General features: G+C 57.0%; 2 protein-coding genes across 6 annotated transcripts; one reads left to right on the top strand and one right to left on the bottom strand.

Moving 5' to 3' along the window:
* The first annotated feature begins 603 nt into the window (after positions 1–603).
* On the top strand, positions 604–15,598 carry TFR2 (transferrin receptor 2). Its single transcript, XM_027613988.2, has 18 exons — positions 604–890; positions 1,136–1,385; positions 1,487–1,673; positions 6,706–6,846; positions 6,925–7,036; positions 7,143–7,265; positions 7,663–7,779; positions 7,912–8,051; positions 8,329–8,492; positions 9,305–9,424; positions 9,950–10,032; positions 10,111–10,174; positions 10,273–10,340; positions 10,424–10,500; positions 10,586–10,670; positions 10,759–10,986; positions 11,292–11,432; positions 14,291–15,598. The coding sequence occupies exons 1-18, from the start codon at positions 858–860 to the stop codon at positions 14,573–14,575; spliced, it is 2,418 nt and encodes an 805-aa protein (XP_027469789.1). The 5' UTR covers positions 604–857; the 3' UTR covers positions 14,576–15,598.
* Positions 15,599–17,519: 1,921 nt separating this feature from the next.
* Positions 17,520–20,134, bottom strand: MOSPD3 (motile sperm domain containing 3). Of its 5 annotated transcripts, none has more exons than XM_027611849.1 (6): positions 20,067–20,134; positions 19,325–19,588; positions 19,022–19,097; positions 18,558–18,787; positions 17,844–17,919; positions 17,520–17,742 (listed from the first exon to the last, which is right to left on the bottom strand). In XM_027611849.1, the coding sequence occupies exons 2-6, from the start codon at positions 19,524–19,526 to the stop codon at positions 17,544–17,546; spliced, it is 783 nt and encodes a 260-aa protein (XP_027467650.1). In that variant the 5' UTR covers positions 19,527–19,588; positions 20,067–20,134; the 3' UTR covers positions 17,520–17,543. The 5 variants fall into 5 exon arrangements, with proteins under 5 accessions (XP_027467650.1, XP_027467647.1, XP_027467649.1 ...); XM_027611846.1 differs by having other exon boundaries at positions 19,976–20,132; XM_027611848.1 differs by having other exon boundaries at positions 17,844–17,951; positions 19,976–20,132.
* Positions 20,135–20,692: the final 558 nt, after the last annotated feature.

A 20,692-nucleotide genomic window follows, 5' to 3' on the forward strand; every position in this document is an offset into this window, starting at 1 on the left:
AACCAACTGAGCCACCCAGGCGTCCAGACCATGAGTTGTTGAAGGTCATCCGACTCTGGCCAGGCCTTGACCAGGGCTCTTTCCGTCAATGCCTGGTGGGCCTCGACCCCGCAGCTCCAGGAGAACCCCAACATGGAGCACGCGCTGGTCCCGCTTAACCATATGCTTCCACCCAATGCCCCTCCCTCCCCAGAAGTTAATAGGAGCCTGAGACCCACTTTTCATCCTGATTGCAATGAGACAGGCATCTACATGGCCAGACCAACGCCCCCCCCCCCCCCCGCCCCCCCCCCCCAGGTCACACCACTGTGGCAACTTCAGTTTAGGATCGCTTGGGGGCAGGTGTCAGAACCAGGAACTAATGTGTTACAAGGCCTGGCTGGGCACTCACTGGTGGGCCTGCAAGCCGGATGACTTGAGGGGGGGCGAGGTTTTTGTGGTGCGGAGCTGAGGAAGGGGTCCCCAAGGACACTGGGAGGGGTGGAAGCAGGAGAGGGCATCCTTATCTTTTGCCCTCCCCGGCCGTCAGCCCCCCTCCCCCACCCATGACGGGAACTGGGAGGCCAAAGTCTGCCCCAAGGTCAAAAAATTGATTGTTTTGCAGGGAGGGGACAGGAGTGAGACTGCAGAGGGATTTGCAGGGGAGGGCACAGCCCCTCGTCCTCCAGCCTGGGCTGGGGGTTCCTACCGGGAAGGCTGGACTGAGGCCAGGACTGTGCCCCCACCCTTTCGGGGGGAGAAGAACGGCCTGGGCTCAGGCTGCCTGCCAGGGCTGATAAGGGGCCCTCCTGGGGCTCCCACAAACGGTTTATCACTGTGGGGGGAACAGCCTGCAGGGCTCAGGAGGGGGCACGAGCATGGAGCGACTTTGGGGTCTACTTCAGAGAACGGTAAGACCAAGTGGGGTTGGGGGGACACTTTAGGCCTTCTCTCTGGGTCCTTCAGCCCCCTCCCAAACCCCAAGGCTGGTCCCTCCGCTTCCCACCTCCATCTCTCCCCTCCAGCTTGCCTCTCAGGACCCTTTCTTTCTCTTGCCTGGTGCTCCTTTGGCACTCCAGAGTCACCGTTGTGCCCAGATCCTGCCCCATCCCCCATGCCTCTTTCCCCAGTCTCATGCCCACCGTGCCCCCCGCAGCAAAGGTTGTCCCCACGACCCTCTCAGACCATCTACAAGCGTGTGGAGGGCACCCAGCAGTGGCGGCTGGAGGAGGAAGAGGAAGACAGGGAGGAGGGGGCTGAGCCAGCAGCCCACTTCTGCCCCATGGAGCTGAGGGGCCCTGACCTGGGCTCTCGAGCAGGGAGGCAAAACCTCGGACTCTGGGCAGCAACAGGACGAAGGGCTGCCCCTTACCTGGTCCTGACAGCCCTGCTGATCTTCACTGGGGGTGAGAGTCTTCCCACCCCCACCAGTGGAAGGCCTGGGTTGGGGGGATTTATGGAGTCCAGAGTGGGGCACAAGGAGAATCTCCACCTTGCCATCCCTCAGCTTTCCTTCTGGGCTATGTGGCCTTCCGAGGGTCCTGCCAGGCATGTGGGGATGACGTGCTGGTGGTCAGTGAAGACATAAACTATGAGCCGGGCCCGGACTCCCACCAGGGCACATTGTACTGGAGCGACCTCCAGGCCATGTTCCTGCGGCTCCTGGGGGAGGGGCACCTGGAGGACACCATCAGGTAAGGATCAGCCTGCCCCCTTGCCGGCCCTTGAAAACCCTCATCCACTCGCTTGGACTCAGAGTCCTTTCCTCTCCTCCCAGGACCCTGATGTGGGGTCCCTTCTGAGTCCTTCCACTTGCCTCCCTGGCCTCCCTGTTTGATGGTCCTGGGAAGGATGTCAGGCATTTGGACCTGAGGGGAGGGAGGGTGTTCCAGAGATAAGACAGCAGAGGGCTTGGGGTCTGAACGTGGCACTTGGGAGATGCGGGAGCTGACTGTCTTGAGTGAGAGCAGAGGGGTCCAGTATCCAGACAGGAGGTGGGATGGATCCAGAAAAGTCCTGAATGCCACATCACGGAGCTTGGATTTTGACGTGCGACTGCGGTGAGATTGGGGGGGTGGGGGTGGGTGGGCACTGAGAAGGGACATTTTAAGAAATCAGAAAAAGAACAAGCAAGCCAATGCATTTGTGAGCACAGACCACCCCCCTCCATCTGCATTATGAGAGATGCCAGCCAGACACAGACCTGCAGGCCCAGAGCCTGGAGCACAGCACAAGCAGGTCGGGGTTTCTCTTGTTTTGCTGAGGTCACTTTCCCCATTGGGAAGCAGCTGCCCAGGTAGGTCCAGAGAAGAGGTGGGGCCACCAGTAGCCCTCTCTTGGGTCAGGAATAGTGTTTCAGTGGATTCCCCTGGGTTTTCTAAGTAGAAGGTCACATAAGTTATAGACAGTGAGAGATACGTAGCTTCTTTCTCAGTGCTTAGACCCTTTATGTCATTTTCATTGCTTTATATTATTAGAGAAGACATGAGTTAAAAAAAAATGTAAAAGGTAATGATGACAGCAGATAGGCCTATCTCCTGACTTGCGTAGGAATGTTTTTTTTTTTTTAAAGATTTTATTTATTTATTTGAGAGACAGAGAGAATGAGAGAAAGCACATGAGATGGGGGGAGGGTCAGAGGGAGAAGCAGACTCCCTGCTGAGCAGGGAGCCCGATGTGGGACTCGATCCAGGGACTCCAGGATCATGACCTGAGCTGAAGGCAGTCGCTTAACCAACTGAGCCACCCAGGCGCCCGCGTAGGAATGTTTTTATACAGCTTTGTTATTGAGTGTGAACTTTGCTATAGACTCTGGATAGTTTTTTTTTTTTAAGATTTTATTTATTTATTTGAGAGAGAGAGAATGAGAGATAGAGAGCACAAGAGGGAAGAAAAGAGGGTCAGAGGGAGAAGCAGACTCCCCGCCGAGCAGGGAGCCCGATGCGGGACTCGATCCCGGGACTCCAGGATCATGACCTGAGCCGAAGGCAGCCGCTCAACCAACTGAGCCACCCACGCGCCCCTGTCACCTGATTTTTCTGCTTTAATTTGTGTCTGTATGTTTTTAGTTTTGTTTCTGTAGTAATTGGTATTGATAGATTTTCTTGTCTTCGTGGGATCGATTCGAAACTTGATCGAGGCGTATTATTACTCTTTGGCTACACTGCTGGGTCCACCTTGCCCAAAGACCTTACATCTGTGGCATCAACAACATGCAGGCCTTCTTATTTTCTTGAGCCACACTCGGTCATCTGGGTACAGGCTGAGCAGGTGGATGGTTTGTCAGGTCCCACGGTGAGGTGCGGCACTGGGGATGCCATCAGAGGGCAGGGAGGCAAGAGGGTGATGGTGGGGGGAGTGAGCAGTGAAGTGATGCACGACTCCAGGGTGGATGGAGAAGGAAGGAATGGAACTGTCAGGAGCACTCAGTGTGGTTGAAGAGCAGGCGTAGTGGGGGGTCAAGAAGCAAGCTGGAACCTGGAAAGATCTAGTCAGAGAGTGGGATATTGGAACTTTTAAGATTTATCTGATCAGCTGTGTCCTTTTTATCTGGATGTGTCCAGCACCTAGCACAGTGCCTGGCATTTAGTTCGTGTTCAATAAATCCCCAGTGGATAAAGATTCCAGAGATGGGGGCACCTGGGTGGCTCAGATGGTTGAATGTCTGCCTTCGGCTCAGGTCATGGTCCCAGGGTCCTGGGATTGAGTCCGCGTCGGGCTCCCTGCTCCTTGGGAGCCTGCTTCTCCCTCTGCCTCTCTCTCTCTCTCTCTCTTTCTGTCTTTCATGAATAAATAAAATCTTTAAAAAAAAAAAAAAAGATTCCGGAGATGGAATTCGGGGTAACGCCAAGACCAGTGGGGGTGTGGTGAGGGAAGTGAGCAGCTGGAACTCAGTGACACTGATGAGGTCATTCATTCATTTATCCACCAAATACCTTTGAGCACCTACTATGTGGCAGGTGCTTGGCTAGGTAGGTGGGGGCGATAGGGCAGAGAACAAAAGTCTGGGCCTTGTCCTTATAGAGCTTACAGTCTATGGGGAGAATCAATATTGAACTAATAATCACATTCACGACACATATTTATTACTAGGAACACTGTTTTGAAGGAAAAGTAAAAGATGTGGGGAATGAGTATAACCAGGGGGACCTGACTTAGATTGGGGGCCAGGGAAGGCTTCCTTGATGAAGTGATGAACTGAAGGCTGAGGGGTGAGTCGTTCACAGACAAAGAGAAGGTGGAAAAGCATTTCAGGTCAGAGAACAGCAAGGGCAAATGGTCTGGGGTGGGAAATGGTGGCCTATTGGAGGAAGAGAGGCAGGTCCATGTGGTTGTCTGAAGGAGAGCAGAGGGGTCCAGTATCCAGATAGGCAGTGGAACAGACCCAGAGAAGTCTTGAATGCCACATGATGGAGCTTGGATTTTGACCCATGACCCCGGGGAGCTGTAGTGTCAAGGTGGATACGGCCGAGGCCATAAAAGGCCTTAATGGCTACACAAACTGCTTTGGATTTTATTCTAAGAGGGAAGAGAGAAATGAAGAATTTAAAACAATAGAGAATCATGATCAGATGTAGGGGGAGGGTTTTGTTTTGTTTTTTAAGGTTGGTGCAAAGAACAGAGTTTATGATACTCCTGACGCGGTAGTTCAGTGTCTCAGTTGAAGGGCTTTTTTTTTTTTTTTTTAAGATTTTATTTATTTATTTGAGAGAGAGAGAGCATATGAGAGGGGGGAGGGTCAGAGGGAGAAGCAGACTCCCTGCTGAGCAGGGAGCCCGATGTGGGACTCGATCCCGGGACTCCAGGATCATGACCTGAGCCGAAGGCAGTCGCCCAACCAACTGAGCCACCCAGGCGCCCCTGGTTTTGTTTTTTAAAGATTTTATTTTCAAGTTATCTCTACACCCAAAGTGAGGCTCAAACTTACAACCCTGAGATCAGGAGTCACATGCTCCACTGACTGAGCCAGCCAGGCGCCCCAGTGAAGGGCTTTTTTATTTAATTTCCCTCCCTAGCCCTGAGCACTCTTTCCCATCCCCTCCCCCAGAAGCACATCAAATGTATTGTCAGGGGGCGCCTGGGTGGCTCAGTCAGTTAAACGTCTGCCTTCGGCTCAGGTCATGATCCCATAGTCCTGGGATCGAGTCCCGCATCGGGCTCCCTGCTCCGCGGGAAGCCTGCTTCTCCCTCTCCCACTCCCCCTGCTTGTGTTCCCTCTCTTGCTGTGTCTCTCTCTGTCAAATAAATAAATAAAATCTTAAAAAAAAATGTATTGTCAGGCACAGGAATCCACAGTGTGCATCATCCATTTTACGAACACACTGACACATGCAGTTTCTTTTTTTTTTTAGATTTTATTTATTAATTTATTTTTAAAGATTTTATTTATTTATTTGAGAGAGAGAGGGAGAGCATGAGCATGGGCATGGGCAGAGGGAGAGGGAAAAGCAGACTCCCCACTGAGCAGGGAGCTCGAGGAGGGGCTCAATCCCAGGACCCCAGGACCCCAGGATCATGACCTGAGCCAAAGGCAGCAGCTTAACGGACTGAGCCACCCAGGCACCCGGACAGGTGCAGTTTCAAACAAATGCTCACTCTCCTGGATCAGGACAGGAGAGGGCCACAGGAACGGTACTGAGGAAGCCACAGTGACCATGGAGTCCTGGGGTGCAGGGGTCTTCTTGAGAGCTGAGGGGTGGAGGCTGAGACTAAGGCGCACCCTGCACTTGGATTTTGAAGTGGTGACACAGTGAGGGGACCATGGTGTGGAGAGGAAAATGCTAAACCAGATGCCAAAGTCCTTGATGACAGCAGACAAGTGACCAACTGGCTGGAAAAGGGGCAGAGGAGGGGAGAGCTGGATGGCACAGGCTTCAACGGAAGTGAGGTTTACCGGAGGAGAAAAGGGCAGGAATTCCAACAGTGGAGCCGGGAGCCTTCCCCCGCTCCAAGCCCAGGTAGTATGAGAACCTGAGTTCTCTCCTGAGCTCGAGAGCCCCATAGGAGACCTGGCCTCTCAAGGGACATCTTGGGTTTCCGCCAAGGCAAAAGGTGGAGGGGTATTCAATGAGGATGTGGAGGAGGGAGGAGTCTGCCTTGGAGAGGGCACAAGTGAAGCCCTTTGGCAGGGAGGCCATGTGGGTGCAGCCTGTGGCGGGGTGAGATGGAAGAACAGGGGGAGCTCAGGGGACAAAAGGCTCAGTTAGGTGGTGACTATGGAAGAAGACAGGGTGAGGTCTCCAAGACAAGGGACCCCGCGATCATATCAGTAACCATAGTGTAAGATGTCTCCGTGAGGCGCAGCTGCAGGACGGGGCAGATGGAGGGCCGCCTCTGCCCACTGAGTCCTGTGGAAGAAAAGCGCTTCCATGCGTGGGGCAGAGCACAGGCCTGGGTGCGTGCGTGCGTGCGTGCGTGTGTGTGTGTGTGTGTGTGTGTGTGCGCGCGCGCGCAGGCAGTAGATAGATTGGTGAGTTGGGCCTGGACCAGGAAAAACCTAAGGGATGGTGGGCAGGATACCGCGCTATCGGAAACTAAGGCTTTAAGCAGGAGGCGGCGGCCTTAGTGACAGCCCGGGTGGTGACTGGATGGATGGTGATGGCAGGGGTCAGGGAGAGACTTAGGAGCCCCTCACCGTCCAGGGCCCAGGGCGACCCCTCCCTCTCCTCCAGGCGCCCAGAAGTCCCTCTCGCCTTCCGCGCCCCAATCCCACCTCTTCCCGTTCAGGCAAACCAGCCTTCGGAAAAGGATGGCCGGCTCAGCCGGGATGGCCGCTCTGGCTCAGGACGTCCGGGGGGCGCTCTCGAGCCAAAAGCTGGACCACGTGTGGATGGACACGCACTACGTGGGGCTGCAGTTTCCGGACCCGTGAGTGCGCGGGGGACGCGCTAGGGGCGCGCGGGGGGCGCGCGGGGGGGGGGGGCGCTCACCACCTCTGTTCCTCAGGGCTCATCCCAATACCCTGCACTGGGTCGGTGAGGCTGGGAAGCTCGGGGAGCCCCTGCCGCTGGAGGACCACGACGTCTACTGTCCCTACAGCGCCACGGGCAACGCCACGGTGAGAGCCCCCTGTCCCGCCCCCAGGACGGGGGCAGCGAGCGCCCTTTCCCGGGTGGCGGAGGAGGGACCCGGAGGGCACGCCTCACCGGTCTCTCCATCCCCAGGGAGAGCTGGTGTACGCCCACTACGGGCGGCCGGAGGACCTGCAGGACCTGCGGGCCCGGGGCGTGGAGCCGGCGGGGCGCCTCCTGCTGGTGCGCTTGGGGGAGATCAGCTTCGCCCAAAAGGTGAGGGTCCCTGGATGGGGGGGTGGCGTGGAACCGGGAGGGTGCGGGGCCGGGGAATGCGAGGATAGGATAGCGGCAGATGGGAAGCGTCTAGGAGGCTGTTGGAGAGAGAAGAGAAAGAACCAAGTGGGTCGTGAGAAAATGCTGGCGGGAAACAAAATCGGGAGGTTGGGATGGGGGACGAACACGGAGGAATGCAGAGGACGGTGGGGTTTGAGGGATGCCAAGGCACTGGGGGAAGGCGGGAAGATGGGGGTCAGGTGGTGCCCACAGCCTTGCTGTGACTCCATGAAAGCGGAGTGGAAGTAAGTGCGACTTCACTTTTCCTTGCTTCTCCTGCCCTTACAAATCAGTTTTCTCTGGGAAAAGGAGTCTGTTAGCCACTTCCCTTCCCCAGGTGGCCAGTGCCCAGGACTTTGGGGCCCGAGGAGTGCTCATATACCCCGATCCAGCCGACTTCTCCCAGGATCCACACAAGCTTGGCCTGTCCAGCCACAGAGCTGTGTACGGACATGTGAGTCTGGGAGCAGCCAGCAGTGGATTCTTGGGGGCCCCAGAATTGGACCTCCTTGTCTGGGATGGGGCCGGTAAGCTAGTCTTCGGAGCCCAGCTCACAGCTTCGGTGTGGACACCCCTTTCCTCACAGGTGCACCTGGGAACTGGGGACCCCTACACGCCTGGCTTCCCTTCCTTTAATCAAACCCAGTTCCCTCCAGTCCAGTCCTCCGGCCTCCCTAACATCCCCGCCCAGCCTATCAGTGCGGACATTGCCTCCCTCCTGCTGAGGTGAGGGGCCTGTGGGGGCGGGGTGGGGGGGGGAGGGAGATGTAGCTAGCCTGTAAAGTGCTTTTGGGTGAACTAGGAAAAGACGGATCTTCTGAATGGGCCCAGCCTCACTTTGAGCAGGACACAACCTGCACAACTGTCCAAGGCAGCAGGCAGAGTGCAGAAGTAGACCTGGAGCCAGAAGGTGGGAGGGAAAGAGCAAAGAGGGATCTCTGGGCTCTTTTATAGCCTGGGCCTCTCTGCCACTTCTGACCCTTTCTGCCCCACCTCTCTCCAGGAAGCTCCAAGGCCCTGTGGCTCCCCAGGAATGGCAGGGGCGCCTCCCAGGCTCCCCTTATCGCCTGGGCCCTGGGCCAGGCTTGCACCTTGGGGTCAACAACCACAGGGTCTCCACCCCCATCAGCAACATCTTTGGCTGCATCGAGGGCCGCTCAGAGCCAGGTGTGCCAGCTTGCCCAGCGTCACCCGCAGCCAGCAGGAGGGGAGCCGCCACTCATGAACCCTGGCTAGAGATGGGGCTGGAGCAGGAGGCCCGGGGGAGTGGGCAAGAGTGGTGCCCAGTGGAGGGGGTGGCAGGGCTGAGCCAGGGAGGGAGGCTGGCAAGTTGAGGCTGATCTGGGACTGAGGGGGGATGGCAGTGAGTAGATCCCATGGTCAGATCTGTCCAGAGACAGGATGGGTGGTTTGGCACAGTAGTGAGTTCCCTAGCACCGGAGGTGAGCAAGCATGAGTTGGGTGATACAGCATGAATGGGAGTTCTGATGAGATAGATGAACCTTTCAAGCCTAACTAGACACGGATAGCAGTGGGCAGTCAAGGTGGGTTCTTGAGCCGAAGAGTGTGGTACCTAGAAGCACTGAGGGAGAGACACGGGGGGGCCCGTGATGCAGCTCAGAGGAGAATGCTGGAGAAGGGGCGGGGGTGGATTAGAGAGAAGCATGAAGGAGGAAAACCTGTCAGGACTTGTGCGGGACATGGCTGACCAGGGAGGTGATGGAATCCAGCATGAGGCCAGGCACCCCGCTGAAGGAGCAGGCCATCCAGGCAGGGCCGAGGGGAAGAGGGGCACCCTCCTGCAGGACAGCAAGGATCGCAGGGCTGGGGCTGCAGAGATGGGAGGGGCTGGAAGGTGGAGAGTGGTGGGGGCGGGGCTGGGAAATGGAGGTGAGGCCCCGGGAGCACGCAGCCTCCCAGGTGGTCTCTAGGTACTGCCAGTGTAAGAATATGGACCCCAAGAACCTCCCCTCCCGCAGATCACTATGTTGTCATCGGGGCGCAGAGGGATGCGTGGGGCCCAGGAGCGGCCAAGTCCGCTGTGGGGACGGCCATATTGCTGGAGCTGGTGCGGACCTTTTCCTCCATGGTGAGCAATGGTAAGGTCAGGGCCTGGGCCGGGCAGCTGGGGCTGTGGCCCGAGCCAGCACAGGGCACAGAGGCGGTCAAGAGCGCAGGCTAGCGGGCGGCCACGCAGACCTGGGCTCCAGACCCGGCTTCCTCGTGTCCCAGCTGCACGGCCCCGGGCAAGTCGCTTTACCTCTGTTTCCTCATCCAAATATGAGAGTAGAGTTGGCCCTTGAGCAGCGCCAGGGTTAGGGGCGCCGACTTCTCTGCTCAGTTGAAAATCTGCATGTAAGTGGACCCCAGCAGTTCAAACCCACGTTCAAGGGTCAGCTGTAGTAATAAGTCCTTGGTCTGAGTGCAGCATTAAGCAGGAGACTCCATGTGAAAGCAAGCTCCATCACTGTGATAGTGGAGTCAGGGCAGACCGGGTGAGCTGGGCCGGGCCGGGGGCTTGGTGGGAAGGACGGAGAGAGCCCAGGGCCGCAGGACAGAAGACAAAGATGGGTCTTTGCTTGGCCTCCAGAGGAGCCCATCCTCCTGACCCTCTCTGCTTCCAGGCTTCCAGCCCCGAAGGAGTCTTCTCTTCATCAGCTGGGACGGAGGTGACTTTGGGAGTGTGGGCTCCACAGAGTGGCTGGAGGTAATGTGGGGTCCAGGGCAGGGAGTCAGGCAGTGGGAAGAGGTGGGGGGCTTTAAACTCCACATCTCTCACCTACAGGGCTACCTCAGCGTGCTGCACCTCAAAGCCGTGGTCTATGTGAGCCTGGACAATGCAGTGCTGGGTGAGTGCGGGTGGTGCCACCTGCTGGGGCCCCTCTGGTGCACCCTGGCCGCGGGGCCCAGCTTTGAGTCTGGCATCCCTTCTCCTCCCCCTCTGCAGGAGACGACAAGTTCCATGCCAAGACCAGCCCCCTTCTAATCAGCCTCATAGAGAACATCCTGAAGCAGGCAAGAGGCTGGCCAGGGGCAGGGGATGAAGGGAAGCTGGTGGCGGCCAGAGCCTGACCGGTGCCCCCTACCCTGTCCCCCAGGTGGACTCTCCTAACCGCAGTGGGCAGACCCTCTATGAGCAGGTGGTGTTCAACAATCACAGCTGGGATGCTGAAGTGTAAGTTGGGGCCAGGAGGGAGGGAGGGAGGACAGCTGTGGGGGGGAGCCGAACCCACAGAGGCCTCCCACCTGCCCACTCCCAGGATCCGGCCACTGCCCATGGACAGCAGTGCCTATTCCTTCACGGCCTTTGCGGGGGTCCCTGCCGTTGAGTTCTCCTTCTTGGAGGTGAGACTTCCTGGCCCTGCCCCAGAGCAGCAGCCCCTCCGCCTGTCTGCACCGCGCCCCTGCGCCAGCCTGCGCCCTGTCCCGGCAGGATGGCCAGGCGTACCCGTTCCTGCACACGAAGGACGACACATACGAGAACCTACACAGGGTGCTGCGGGGCCGCCTGCCCGCCGTGGCCCAGGCTGTGGCCCAGCTTGCTGGGCAGATCCTCATCCGGCTCAGCCACGATCACCTGCTGCCTCTGGACTTCGGCCGCTACGGGGACGTGGTCCTCAGGCACATCGGCAGCCTCAACGAGTTCTCTGGGGACCTGAAGGTCCAAGATACCAACCCTGCTCCTGGCTCCTGGGGGTGGGGGGCGCTATATCCCCTCAAAGTGTCGCCCAGTCCAGAGGTCTGGCCCCTCCTCCCCACAGTCCTTAGGGTCTAGTCCCCTCTGGCAACCTGGCCCCTTGACTCCTGCCTTAGGACCCAGCTGGTACCCTCCCAAACGCCCAGGTCTTCTTCCCTCTCCCAGCATCCCGTCCCCCTATAGCCCCTCCTCCTGCCAGCCCTGGGCTCCCAGCCTCGGCCGGGGTCCTGGCCCCTGTGACCGGCCCCAGCCTGCATCTCCACCCCCAGGCCCGCGGGCTGACCCTCCAGTGGGTGTACTCGGCGCGGGGGGACTATATCCGGGCGGCGGAGAAGCTGCGAAAGGAGATCTACAGCTCGGAGGAGAGCGACGAGCGGCTGATGCGCATGTACAACGTGCGCATCATGCGGGTGAGGCCCCGCCCCCTAACCCGCGTCCTCCGGTGGCTGGAGCCGCCAGGCCTGTCCCGGGCGCTGTCCCCTGTCTCCGCCTTTACTTCGCCCCTGTCCTCCGGCTCCCTGTCCTGGACTCAGCGCGCACACACCGGCCAGGCTGGAGCGACCACTGAGACAGGCCCCGCAAAGTGATAAAACTGACAGGGAGGGCCCGCTGCTGGGCCGACCGCCTGGCAGACCACGTGGCAGAGCTGGGACACCCCCCCCCCCCCCCACAGAGCCCTCCACTGCCTCCTCACCCTTCTGGAGGGGAAAAGCTTGTACACGATTGTCCACAGTACAAGAGGCCCAAGCTTATGGCCCAGGAGGGGCAAAGGCTTAAGAAATTCAGAGCAAGGAGAGCTCTCTTCCTTGTAATAAGGTGGTTGAAACCCAGAGAAGCTGCCTGGGGGAGGTGTCATGTAAAGTTGTATACAAGACCTTAGTCCTTGGCCCATTCCTCCTGCTTAGTTTTTTTTTTTTTCCTCCTGCTTAGTTTCGAATACTTTGCAACCCACATTCCATCTCCTGTTCCAAGCCCTCCACTTCCTTCCAATTCTTTCCTCCAAGGACTCAACCTGGCCACTGATTTTGGGGAATGGGCTAAGTAGGGACTGTGGGTGTGGGGATAAGTCTACAGGGCGAAATTAGAAACAGGACCATCCTCTGTGAGTGTAGGCTGGACAGGGAACCCATAGTGTATGCACGAGCATGGTTTTGGAACATGTCTGCCCCCTTTTTTTTCCTCCTTGAGTCCCTGCCTGTTTCCCTTGGCATCGCTCATTCCTACTTTCTGTTCACAAACCCCCCCCTCTTGCTCTTTCATCCTTGCTCCTTTTTCCTGATCCCCCTCATTCTCCTCTCTCTGCAGTTCCCTCTTCCTCCCCCACTTCCTGACCTCTCCATCTCTCCCTCCCTTTGCCCCCTCCACTGAGACACTGGTGATCCTGCAGGTGAGACAAGAGGTTGGGCCTGGTTCATTCTCATTCACAGATCTTGCTTTAAGCCCTGCTGTCCCAGACTCCAGGAACACAAAAATGTACTCCCCTCACCCAACCCCCTAAGTTGCCACATGCCTCCCCCCACCACCCCCAGGGAATAAAGGGCATCTGTGCGTAAGGGGCATGATTCAGACTCAGGGCTGGAGAGTAAAAGATTCCAGACTTCAGAACCAGCAGCACAGAGCTGGGCCAGACCCAGGGAACTTTGTGGCTCTAGACCAGGGGTTGGCAAACGATAGCCAGTGGGCCAAACTTGGCCTGCTGCCTGTTTCTGCGAATGAAGTTTTATGGAAACACGGCCATGCTCATTGATTTTCATATTGTCTATGGCTGCTTTGGGGCCAGCTGTGGCGACCAAGTTGTGTTTGCAACAGAAACAAAGACAAAAATATTTACTACCTGGCTTTTTGCAGAAAAAGTTTGCTAACCCCAGCTTTAGACCATGACGTTGGTCTTGAAGAATGGACAGAACTTGGGCTGGTGCAAAGAAAAGACATTTCAGAGTGGAGAGACCCAGAGTAAGGGTGTGGTGGGAAGTAGGCGTGGCTGTCCTTGGGAGTAGGGTGTGGACCCGCAGAGCCAGAGCAGAAGCCTGGGGAGAAGCAGAGGGGAGAGGGGCACCAAACAGTGGGCTAGAGATCACCTATGGGGAGCCCTGAATGCCAGGATGAGAAGTTTGGATTTTTAGGGTCTGGGCATCAAGGAAATTAGGAAGGTGTTTGAGCAGGGAGGTGGTGTGGGCGAAGTGGAGTTTTAGGAAGGATTTGGCCAGAGTGTGAATGGTGAAGAGGGAATTGAAGTTAGCGAAGACCGAGCTCTGGATGAGAGTGGCAGAGGCCACCTGTGGATGAGGGGACTGGAATGAAGTGAGACATTTGGAAGGAAAATGGACAGACGGGGTGTTGAGGGAAGAGGAGGAGGAAAACCATAGCAGCTGCCATTTACCAAGGGCTGTGTGTGAGGCTGGTAAGATGCCCTCTTACCCAGTGGGGAGGTTCGGAAGGGTGGAGAGCAAGATTCCAGTGGATGATTTGTCAAGTAGGCTTGGCAGTCATCCCCACGAGGTCCTGACTGCAGCCAGGGACATGGATGAGCCTTTGGAGTGAAAGATGGAGGACTTGAAAAGATACGAGCCTAGAGATTCCAATGTTGCCGGGGAGGCACCCCCACACAACGGTCATTAAAAAGTTCCCCAAGTGATTCTAATACGCAGCCAGGCTTGAAAACAACTGGAGTGTAGGTGAGGAGAACAGAGGGTGGAGGTCGAGCCTTGGGCCTGCCCAAAGGTGGGAGCAGAGGGAACCAGAGAGGGTGGAAGGAAGGTGGGAGAATCGGGCTAGTAGAGTTGCCATCTCAGGAAAGATGAACAGCATCTGAGTTATGCAGGGAGGACAGAGAGTCAGGCACTTCATTAGGACTGGCCGGTCCCTTTGACCTTTGACTCCGGGCTGTGGACATTGGTGGTGGTGAGGGGGGAGTGCGTGGGGGTGTAGGAGAGTGAGGAACAGCAGGACCATAGACTGTTCTTTGAGGCTTCAGCCGGGTAAGTGACTAGGTGAAGAGGGAAGACTGGGGAGACGTGGTTGCAGGCTTGGAGGCTCAAAGCTTAGAAAGAACGGGATGGAACCCAAAACACAGCAGGAGGACGCATCCTACCCAACTGCTGGTGACGTCAAACAATGGCGGCTCCCGATTGGGTAGCCGAAGGGAGGTGGGGCTTAAGGCAGCTGCTCTGCAATGGACGCTAGGCGAGGACCAGGTAAGGAATTGCAGTTCCGGTCCGCGCTCCCGGAGGAGCCCCCCCACCCCGACCTGATCCCCTTTTTGGCGCAGGTGGAGTTCTACTTCCTGTCCCAGTACGTGTCGCCGGCCGACTCCCCGTTCCGCCACATTTTCCTGGGCCGCGGAGACCACACGCTGGGCGCGCTGCTCGACCACGTGCGGCTGCTGCGCTCGGGCGGCTCGGGGGACCCAGGGGCCGCCGCCTCCCGGGTGGCTCCCGGCCTGGGCTTCCAGGAGGGCCGCTTCCGACGCCAGCTGGCCCTTCTCACCTGGACGCTGCAGGGGGCCGCCAACGCACTTAGCGGGGATGTCTGGAACATCGATAACAACTTCTGAGGTCCGCGGGGCGGGGCGGGGGGGGGCGGGTGTTGGCATATGCCCGGAGCTCCTGTTCTCCCGTTAGAGTGATTTCTGGGTGATGGAGGTGCCTAGTACCAACCTGTCGTTGCTGACCGATCTCTCATTAGCCCTTCCCATCTCTGCAAGGGGCCCAGCCAAGAAGCCAGCGCAGACATCCACACCCGGGCCCTGCAGTGTAGGTGTAGGTGAGGTGAGCGGTGTCTTCCACAGTGGGCCGGCCGTACTGTCAGCCAATCTGAGAGCACCCGCTTCCTCATCACACAGCCCCTTACCCTTCGGGAAAGGGGTGCCCCACACCTAGTGATGCCTCTGGAAGGTTTCCTAGGCCCTGGGACGTGGCCAGCCCCCTTGGTGGGAGAATGGCTGGAACCATAGCCTATAGCCCCAACAGGTGGTCTGTGGCGGGAGGGCCTGGGGTTTGGACCTCAATAAACCACCTGGTGGCATCTGTTGTTTATAAACACCTTTATGCTTCTTCCTTACCCTCAGTCATCCTTCCCTTAAGAGGGGCAGAAGGGCCAGAGAAGATACAAGTAGCAATGCTGTCTCTCCACATCTGAGGGGGCTGCGGCCTCCTCACTCTCACTCCCAGGGCAACTGCATAAATCCTAGGGCTGGGCTTTGGGGTACTGGGTCCTCTTTTGCTCCCAATATGGCATGACAGGTCCTACCCTGGTTCCAGGATGAAACTCTGCCTCTCGCCCTGCCCCCTCCTTGAGGCCCCTCTGAGCCTGACTGGGTTCTCAGGAGCCCGGACCAGGGTCAGAAACCTCCTCAACTATTTGCTTCTCTGACATACTGTTCAGAACACATTTCCCAAAGTGGTTTCCCAAATTGGTTTCTCAGCCCTTCACTTTGTCCATTTGCTCCTTGTAGCACACAGAATAATGGTCTGGAAAAAGATGTTCACGCCCTAATCCCCGAAACCTGTGAGTGAATGTTACCTTACACAACAAAAAGGACATTTTGGATGTGATTAAATTGAGGATCTTGAGATGGGGAGTGTTTTGAGCTGAAATATACCGCCCCCCCCCCCCCAATCCATCTGTTGAAGCCTGACTGTCAGTACCTCAGAGTCTGTATCTGGAGATCGGGCCTTAAGTTCAGATGAGGCCAGTAGGGTGAGCCTAATCCAATCTGATCAGTGTCCTAAGAAAATTCGACACAAGGATGTCTGGCTGGCTTAGTCAGTTAGATGTCGGACTCTTGACCTCAGCTCAGGTCTTGATCTCAGGATCCTGAGTTCGAGCCCTACACTGGGCTCTGCACTGGGTGTGGAGCCTACTTAAAAAATAAATAAATAGGGGCACCTGGGTGGCTCAGTTTGTTAAGCGTCTGCCTTCGGCTCAGGTCATGGTCCCAGGGTCCTGGGATCGAGCCCCGCATCGGGCTCCCTGCTCCGCGGGAAGCCTGCTTCTCCCTCTCTCACTCCCCCTGCTTGTGTTCCTGCTCTCACTATGTCTCTATCTGTCAAATAAATAAACAAAATCTTTAAAAAATAGTAATAAAATAAGTAAATAAGTAAGTAAATGGGGGCACCTGGGTGGCTCAGTCAGTTGAGCGTCTGCCTTCAGCTTATGATCTCAGGGTCCTGGGTTTGAGCCCCACATCAGGCTCCCTGCTCGGTGGGGGGCCTGCTTCTCCCTCTCCCTCTCTCTGCCACTCCCCCTGCTTGTGCTCTCTCTCTCAAGTAAATAAAATCTTAAAAAAAAAAAAAAAAGGACAGAGAGAGACACCAGGGATGTGTATGCACAGGGCAGCCACAGAAGCTTCAGGGGAAATCCAATCTGTTGACACCTTAATCTTGAACATCTAGCTTCTAGAACTGTGAGAAAATTAATTTTGGCCATTTAAGCCTCCCCCCCCCTTCTGTGCAGCCCTACCAAACTAATAGGGAGATTATCCTGGACTGGGGGAGGGGGGACGTGTAATCACTAGGGTCCTTTCAAAAGGAGGCAAAAGGAGCAGAGGTGGATAATGGAGATGTGACAGCAGAAGCAGAGAACAGACTGAGTCTTATCTTGCTGATTTTTGTCCCCAGTCAACAACCTGCCAGTGTCACTGGCTGCCCCCTTCCTTTCTTCTCCCTTGCCCTGCATCTGAAAAAGGGCTGGACACATACCTTTCGAGGATCCTCTCCTTTTCCTGTGCCTTAGTTTCTCCTGCCTGGTTAAGTTGAGGTAATGTCAGGCAATGCCATTTCCCCCAATCTTGGCAGGGGACGTTGGTGTTTCTGATGCACTGGAGCTGAAGTCTTTTTTTCTTTTTTTAAAGATTTTATTTATTTATTTGAGAGAGAGAATGAGATAGAGAGCATGAGAGGGGGGAAGGTCAGAGGGAGAAGCAGACTCCCTGCCAAGCAGGGAGCCCGATGCGGGACTCGATCCCGGGACTCCAGGATCATGACCTGAGCCGAAGGCAGTCCGCCCAAACAACTGAGCCACCCAGGCGCCCGAGCTGAAGTCTTAAAGGGAGAGACAAAATAAGGCAGATAAAGGGCCAAAAAGCAGAAAAGGATTCTGGGTATTGGAAGCATCTAGGTAACCCTGGCAAGAGGCTCTGATGGCTCAAGACTATGAGACTGGATGTCTGCAGTAGGCGGGATCAGGCAGGATTTGTTTGTTTCTCTGTGGTTTAAGTACATCAGTTTAGGGGTAGGACCCTATGTGGGGGGCTAAAGGGGCCCTTAAAAATCTGCTTGCCCAATTCCCTCATTTTAGAGGTGGAACTAGAACCTCAGAGAAATTCAGTGACTTGCTCAAGGTCACACAGTTTTCCTGGTGTGGCACCAGGACCAGAACCCAGGTCTTCTGTATCCTCACTGGGCCCCTTGACTGCCCCCCCATTCCTGGGTCCCCTGCGGCTGGGAGGAGGAACTGGAGGAAAGAAGTGGGAAGAAAGGGGCTGCTCCCTCCATTTCTCAGTTTAATTTTAAAAATTTATTTTATTCAATTTGGAAAATGAATACAAATCCCTGGGTGCCTGGGGGAGGGCGGCTGGGCAGGAGGAAGAGGAGGAGGAACTGAGGTGAGGCATGAGCATCAGAGTGGCTGTCTCGTGTGCACGTCCAAGTCCCTGCCCCAGGAGGTGGGGGGAGGTTGAGCAGGGAGCTCAGGTCCGAAGGAACACCATGGTGAGGAGTCCTGGAGAGGGGAGAGAGGACAGCAAGCTGGTGGTGAGCAGCGCTGGGGCTCTGCTGGCCTTCCTCCTAGGCCCCCGCGCCCCTGGCCACTACTGTGCTCACCCAAGATGTACGCTGCCACCAACTTCTGTCCCAGGGAGACGTGCAGGATTTGGGGCAGCTGGCTGCCAAGCTCGTCCTGGAGTGGGAGCAGCAGGAAGGCCACAGAGACTATGCCCGTCAGCAAGAAGAGGAGGAAGGAGCTGGTGGCCAGTTGTGGGGGGTGGTCTGGGAAACAAGGCTCATCAGGAGCTCCACCCCCCTCCTGCCCAGCCCAGGGTCCTCCAGGGAGGAAGATGAAGATGGGAGGTGTATTTTTATTGCCCTCCAGGGGGCATACTGCAAGTGTCCCCTCCTCCCTGGAGCCTCTGTCCCCACGGTCACGAGAGACCCTTCCCCCTCCGGTCCCTCAGCACTTTTTTCTCTTCACCCTGCCTTCAGTATTGGCTCCTGTGTACATGTCCATCGGGCAAGGGACTCTCTCTCCCATATGCAGCCCACAACTTGGTATGGGTTTCTTATGGAACTGAGCTGAGCTGGTACATGATGGGAAGTACTGAAGTTAGAGCTAAGGAAGAACTTTTCCCTCTAGGCAGAAGCCAGAAACCAGGGAAACTACAAAGTCTGCTTTTTTGCCTAACCTGATATAAAATCTGAACTCCTAGGAATGCTTCTACCAAAAAGCAAAAGACAGAACCAGAAGACCCCTTCATCTCCAACTGAGCGCATCTCTAGAGTAATGCTCAATAACTCAAGAATTCCCATCCCCCAACTCACTCTCTGGGAAGTGTCTGGCCGTGGGTGGTGCTGTCCAGGAAGGAGGCCCTGGGTGGGGCGTTGGGTCAGGCTGTCCCTGAAGCTCAAGGGGGTAGGCTGGGGCCCTCAGAACCGAGGTGATGTCCTTGCGCCCCACCACTCGACCCTCAGCTCCCTCCTCAGACAGCTCAATGCGGAAGCGGTCCTGGACGTCATAGTGGCTGGGAATGGGGGCCACGTGGCGAATCACACTGGTCCCAAAATAGGGGAGAGAGACCCATTGAGAGGAGGTGAGTAACAGGCAGTGATCCAAGTGGATCCAGGCCCCGCCTCCCAGGAGCCTTTCCCTTAGGGATGTAGACAGAGGTGGGGAAAAAGGTTGCCAAGAACCAGGTCTGAGCCCTGTTGACACGGGCATGGTAATTCAGAACAAAGGTGGCAGCGACCCCTGGCTTCCCGGAGTCCCCTCCACCCTCCTCACTCACATGTCAATGCAGGATTGAGGTTTCACATATCCTTCTGCGTCAAACACCGTGTATTTCGCAGGTGCTGTGCACAGGACTGAGGGGTAAAGGCACACACAGACCCGACTATTGCTTCAGAGACAAGTTTGCCGGTGGAGGGACATTAGAGTCCCCCTTCCCTTCTACCCCAGGGCTGGACATGACTCTTCCAGTCCGCCAAGGTTGGCTATCTGACCCCACTCATCTCACTCCTCCAGCCCACACAGCCCCGCGGTGTCCTGCCGCCAGACCCAGATCCCTGGCATGAGGCACCCATCCCTTCACCTCGGAAGCGAAGCGCAGCTCCCGTGGGGTTATAGAGGGTCAGCAGCTGCCGGGGTCCGCTCCGCTGGTCCGCCCTGAATACTAGGTCCGGGGGAAAGACGAGGACCGGGACAAGTCCCGAGGGAGGAGGGGCGCCCCGGGACCCCCGCCCAGGAGCCCCCGGGCCCACCAGCTCCTGGTCCTGGGGCGCCCCACGGCGCATGCAGGCTGTGGACGGTGGACATACGAGGGCAGAGCTCAGGGGACAGGGCCTGGAGTCTAGAGCTGGGGGACGACAGGGGAGAAAGGGATCGGAATGAGATCGGGGGGCAGGGCCTGGTCTGATGCTGCCGCCGCCGCGTCGGAACCCCGCTAGATGAGGCTCCCGCAGACCAGGCCCAAGCCCCCCAAGCCCTTCCCTTCTCCAGCTCTGCCCGGGGTCCCTTTGGGCCCCGCCCCAAGCCCGACCTCATGGTCACGCCCACCCCATAAACCCTGCCCCTAGCTGCTCCCAACCCGGGCCTTGTCTCCAGGCCCGGCTCCCGATCTCCAAAAGCCCCGCCCGCCCCACCGCAGGCCCCGCCCCTTCCGGGCGTCCCTGCTCTCCGGCCAGACCCCGCCTGCCTCAGCGTCCCCCTCCGGAACCGCCCCTTCTCCAATCTCTCCAGAGACCTTTATCTGTGCCTCCAACCTCTCCCTGAGCTCGGCGAGCAGCTTCGTCGTGCCTCAGCCTGCGAACGGCCGCTCGCGCTGTGAGGCTTACGTTCTCGTCACTGCACCTGCCCATCAACTTTTGGCCGGACCGAGGCTGCCATTTTCCCGAGAGACCATTTCTACACTTCCGCCGTACGGCCTCTGTCATTGGCTAGGGCGGCCTCGTTTCCGCCGTCAGTTTACGCCGATTGGTGAGTTTAAAGACGTGATTGGCTTGATCCCAGTGGCGTAAAACTTTACGGGCGACTCCGGCCAGAAAGCTCTGCTCTGAGTAACTCCGGGGGACCGGCGGAGGCTGGGAGCTGGGTCTGTTCCTCCCCGCTCCCCACTGTTCCTCCCCACTGCAAGTCACTAGAATCACATCGCAAAGGGAAGCCCTCTTTCTCTATTTTAGTCCCAGGCTCTCCTAGAAGCCTCTGCAGCAATCATAGCAGTTTTCCATAGTACTATTTGGGAGGTTGCTTCCAGTTGGACTAGGATTGAGGCAGGGAAACTGCAGGGACCCCATGAAAAAGAGCCGGGTTTTTTGTTTTGTTTTGTTTGTTTTTAAGATTTATTAGAGAGACAGCACGAGCGGGAGGGGCAAAGGGAGAGAGAGACTCCTGAAGCGGACTCCCAGCTGAGCGGAGAGCCTGTTGCCGGGTGAGGCGGGGCTCTGTCCCAGGACTCAGATCA

This window comes from Zalophus californianus, chromosome 10 (genome assembly GCF_009762305.2).
Source record: "Zalophus californianus isolate mZalCal1 chromosome 10, mZalCal1.pri.v2, whole genome shotgun sequence".
Classification (NCBI taxonomy): Eukaryota; Metazoa; Chordata; class Mammalia; order Carnivora; family Otariidae; genus Zalophus; species Zalophus californianus.

Excerpts from the sequence above, each read along its gene's own strand:
- TFR2 (XM_027613988.2), top strand. The coding sequence starts at position 858 with ATGGAGCGACTTTGGGGTCTACTTCAGAGAACG. Across the intron at positions 1,674-6,705 it reads CACCTGGAGGACACCATCAG|GCAAACCAGCCTTCGGAAAA; the intron begins GTAAGGATCAGC and ends CTTCCCGTTCAG. Across the intron at positions 8,052-8,328 it reads ATTGCCTCCCTCCTGCTGAG|GAAGCTCCAAGGCCCTGTGG; the intron begins GTGAGGGGCCTG and ends ACCTCTCTCCAG.
- MOSPD3 (XM_027611846.1), bottom strand. The coding sequence starts at position 20,090 with ATGGGCAGGTGCAGTGACGAGAACGTAAGCCTCACAGCGCGAGCGGCC. Across the intron at positions 19,589-19,975 it reads GGTTGGAGGCACAGATAAAG|CTCTAGACTCCAGGCCCTGT; the intron begins GTCTCTGGAGAG and ends GTCGTCCCCCAG. Across the intron at positions 18,788-19,021 it reads CCTCAATCCTGCATTGACAT|TGTGATTCGCCACGTGGCCC; the intron begins GTGAGTGAGGAG and ends TTTTGGGACCAG.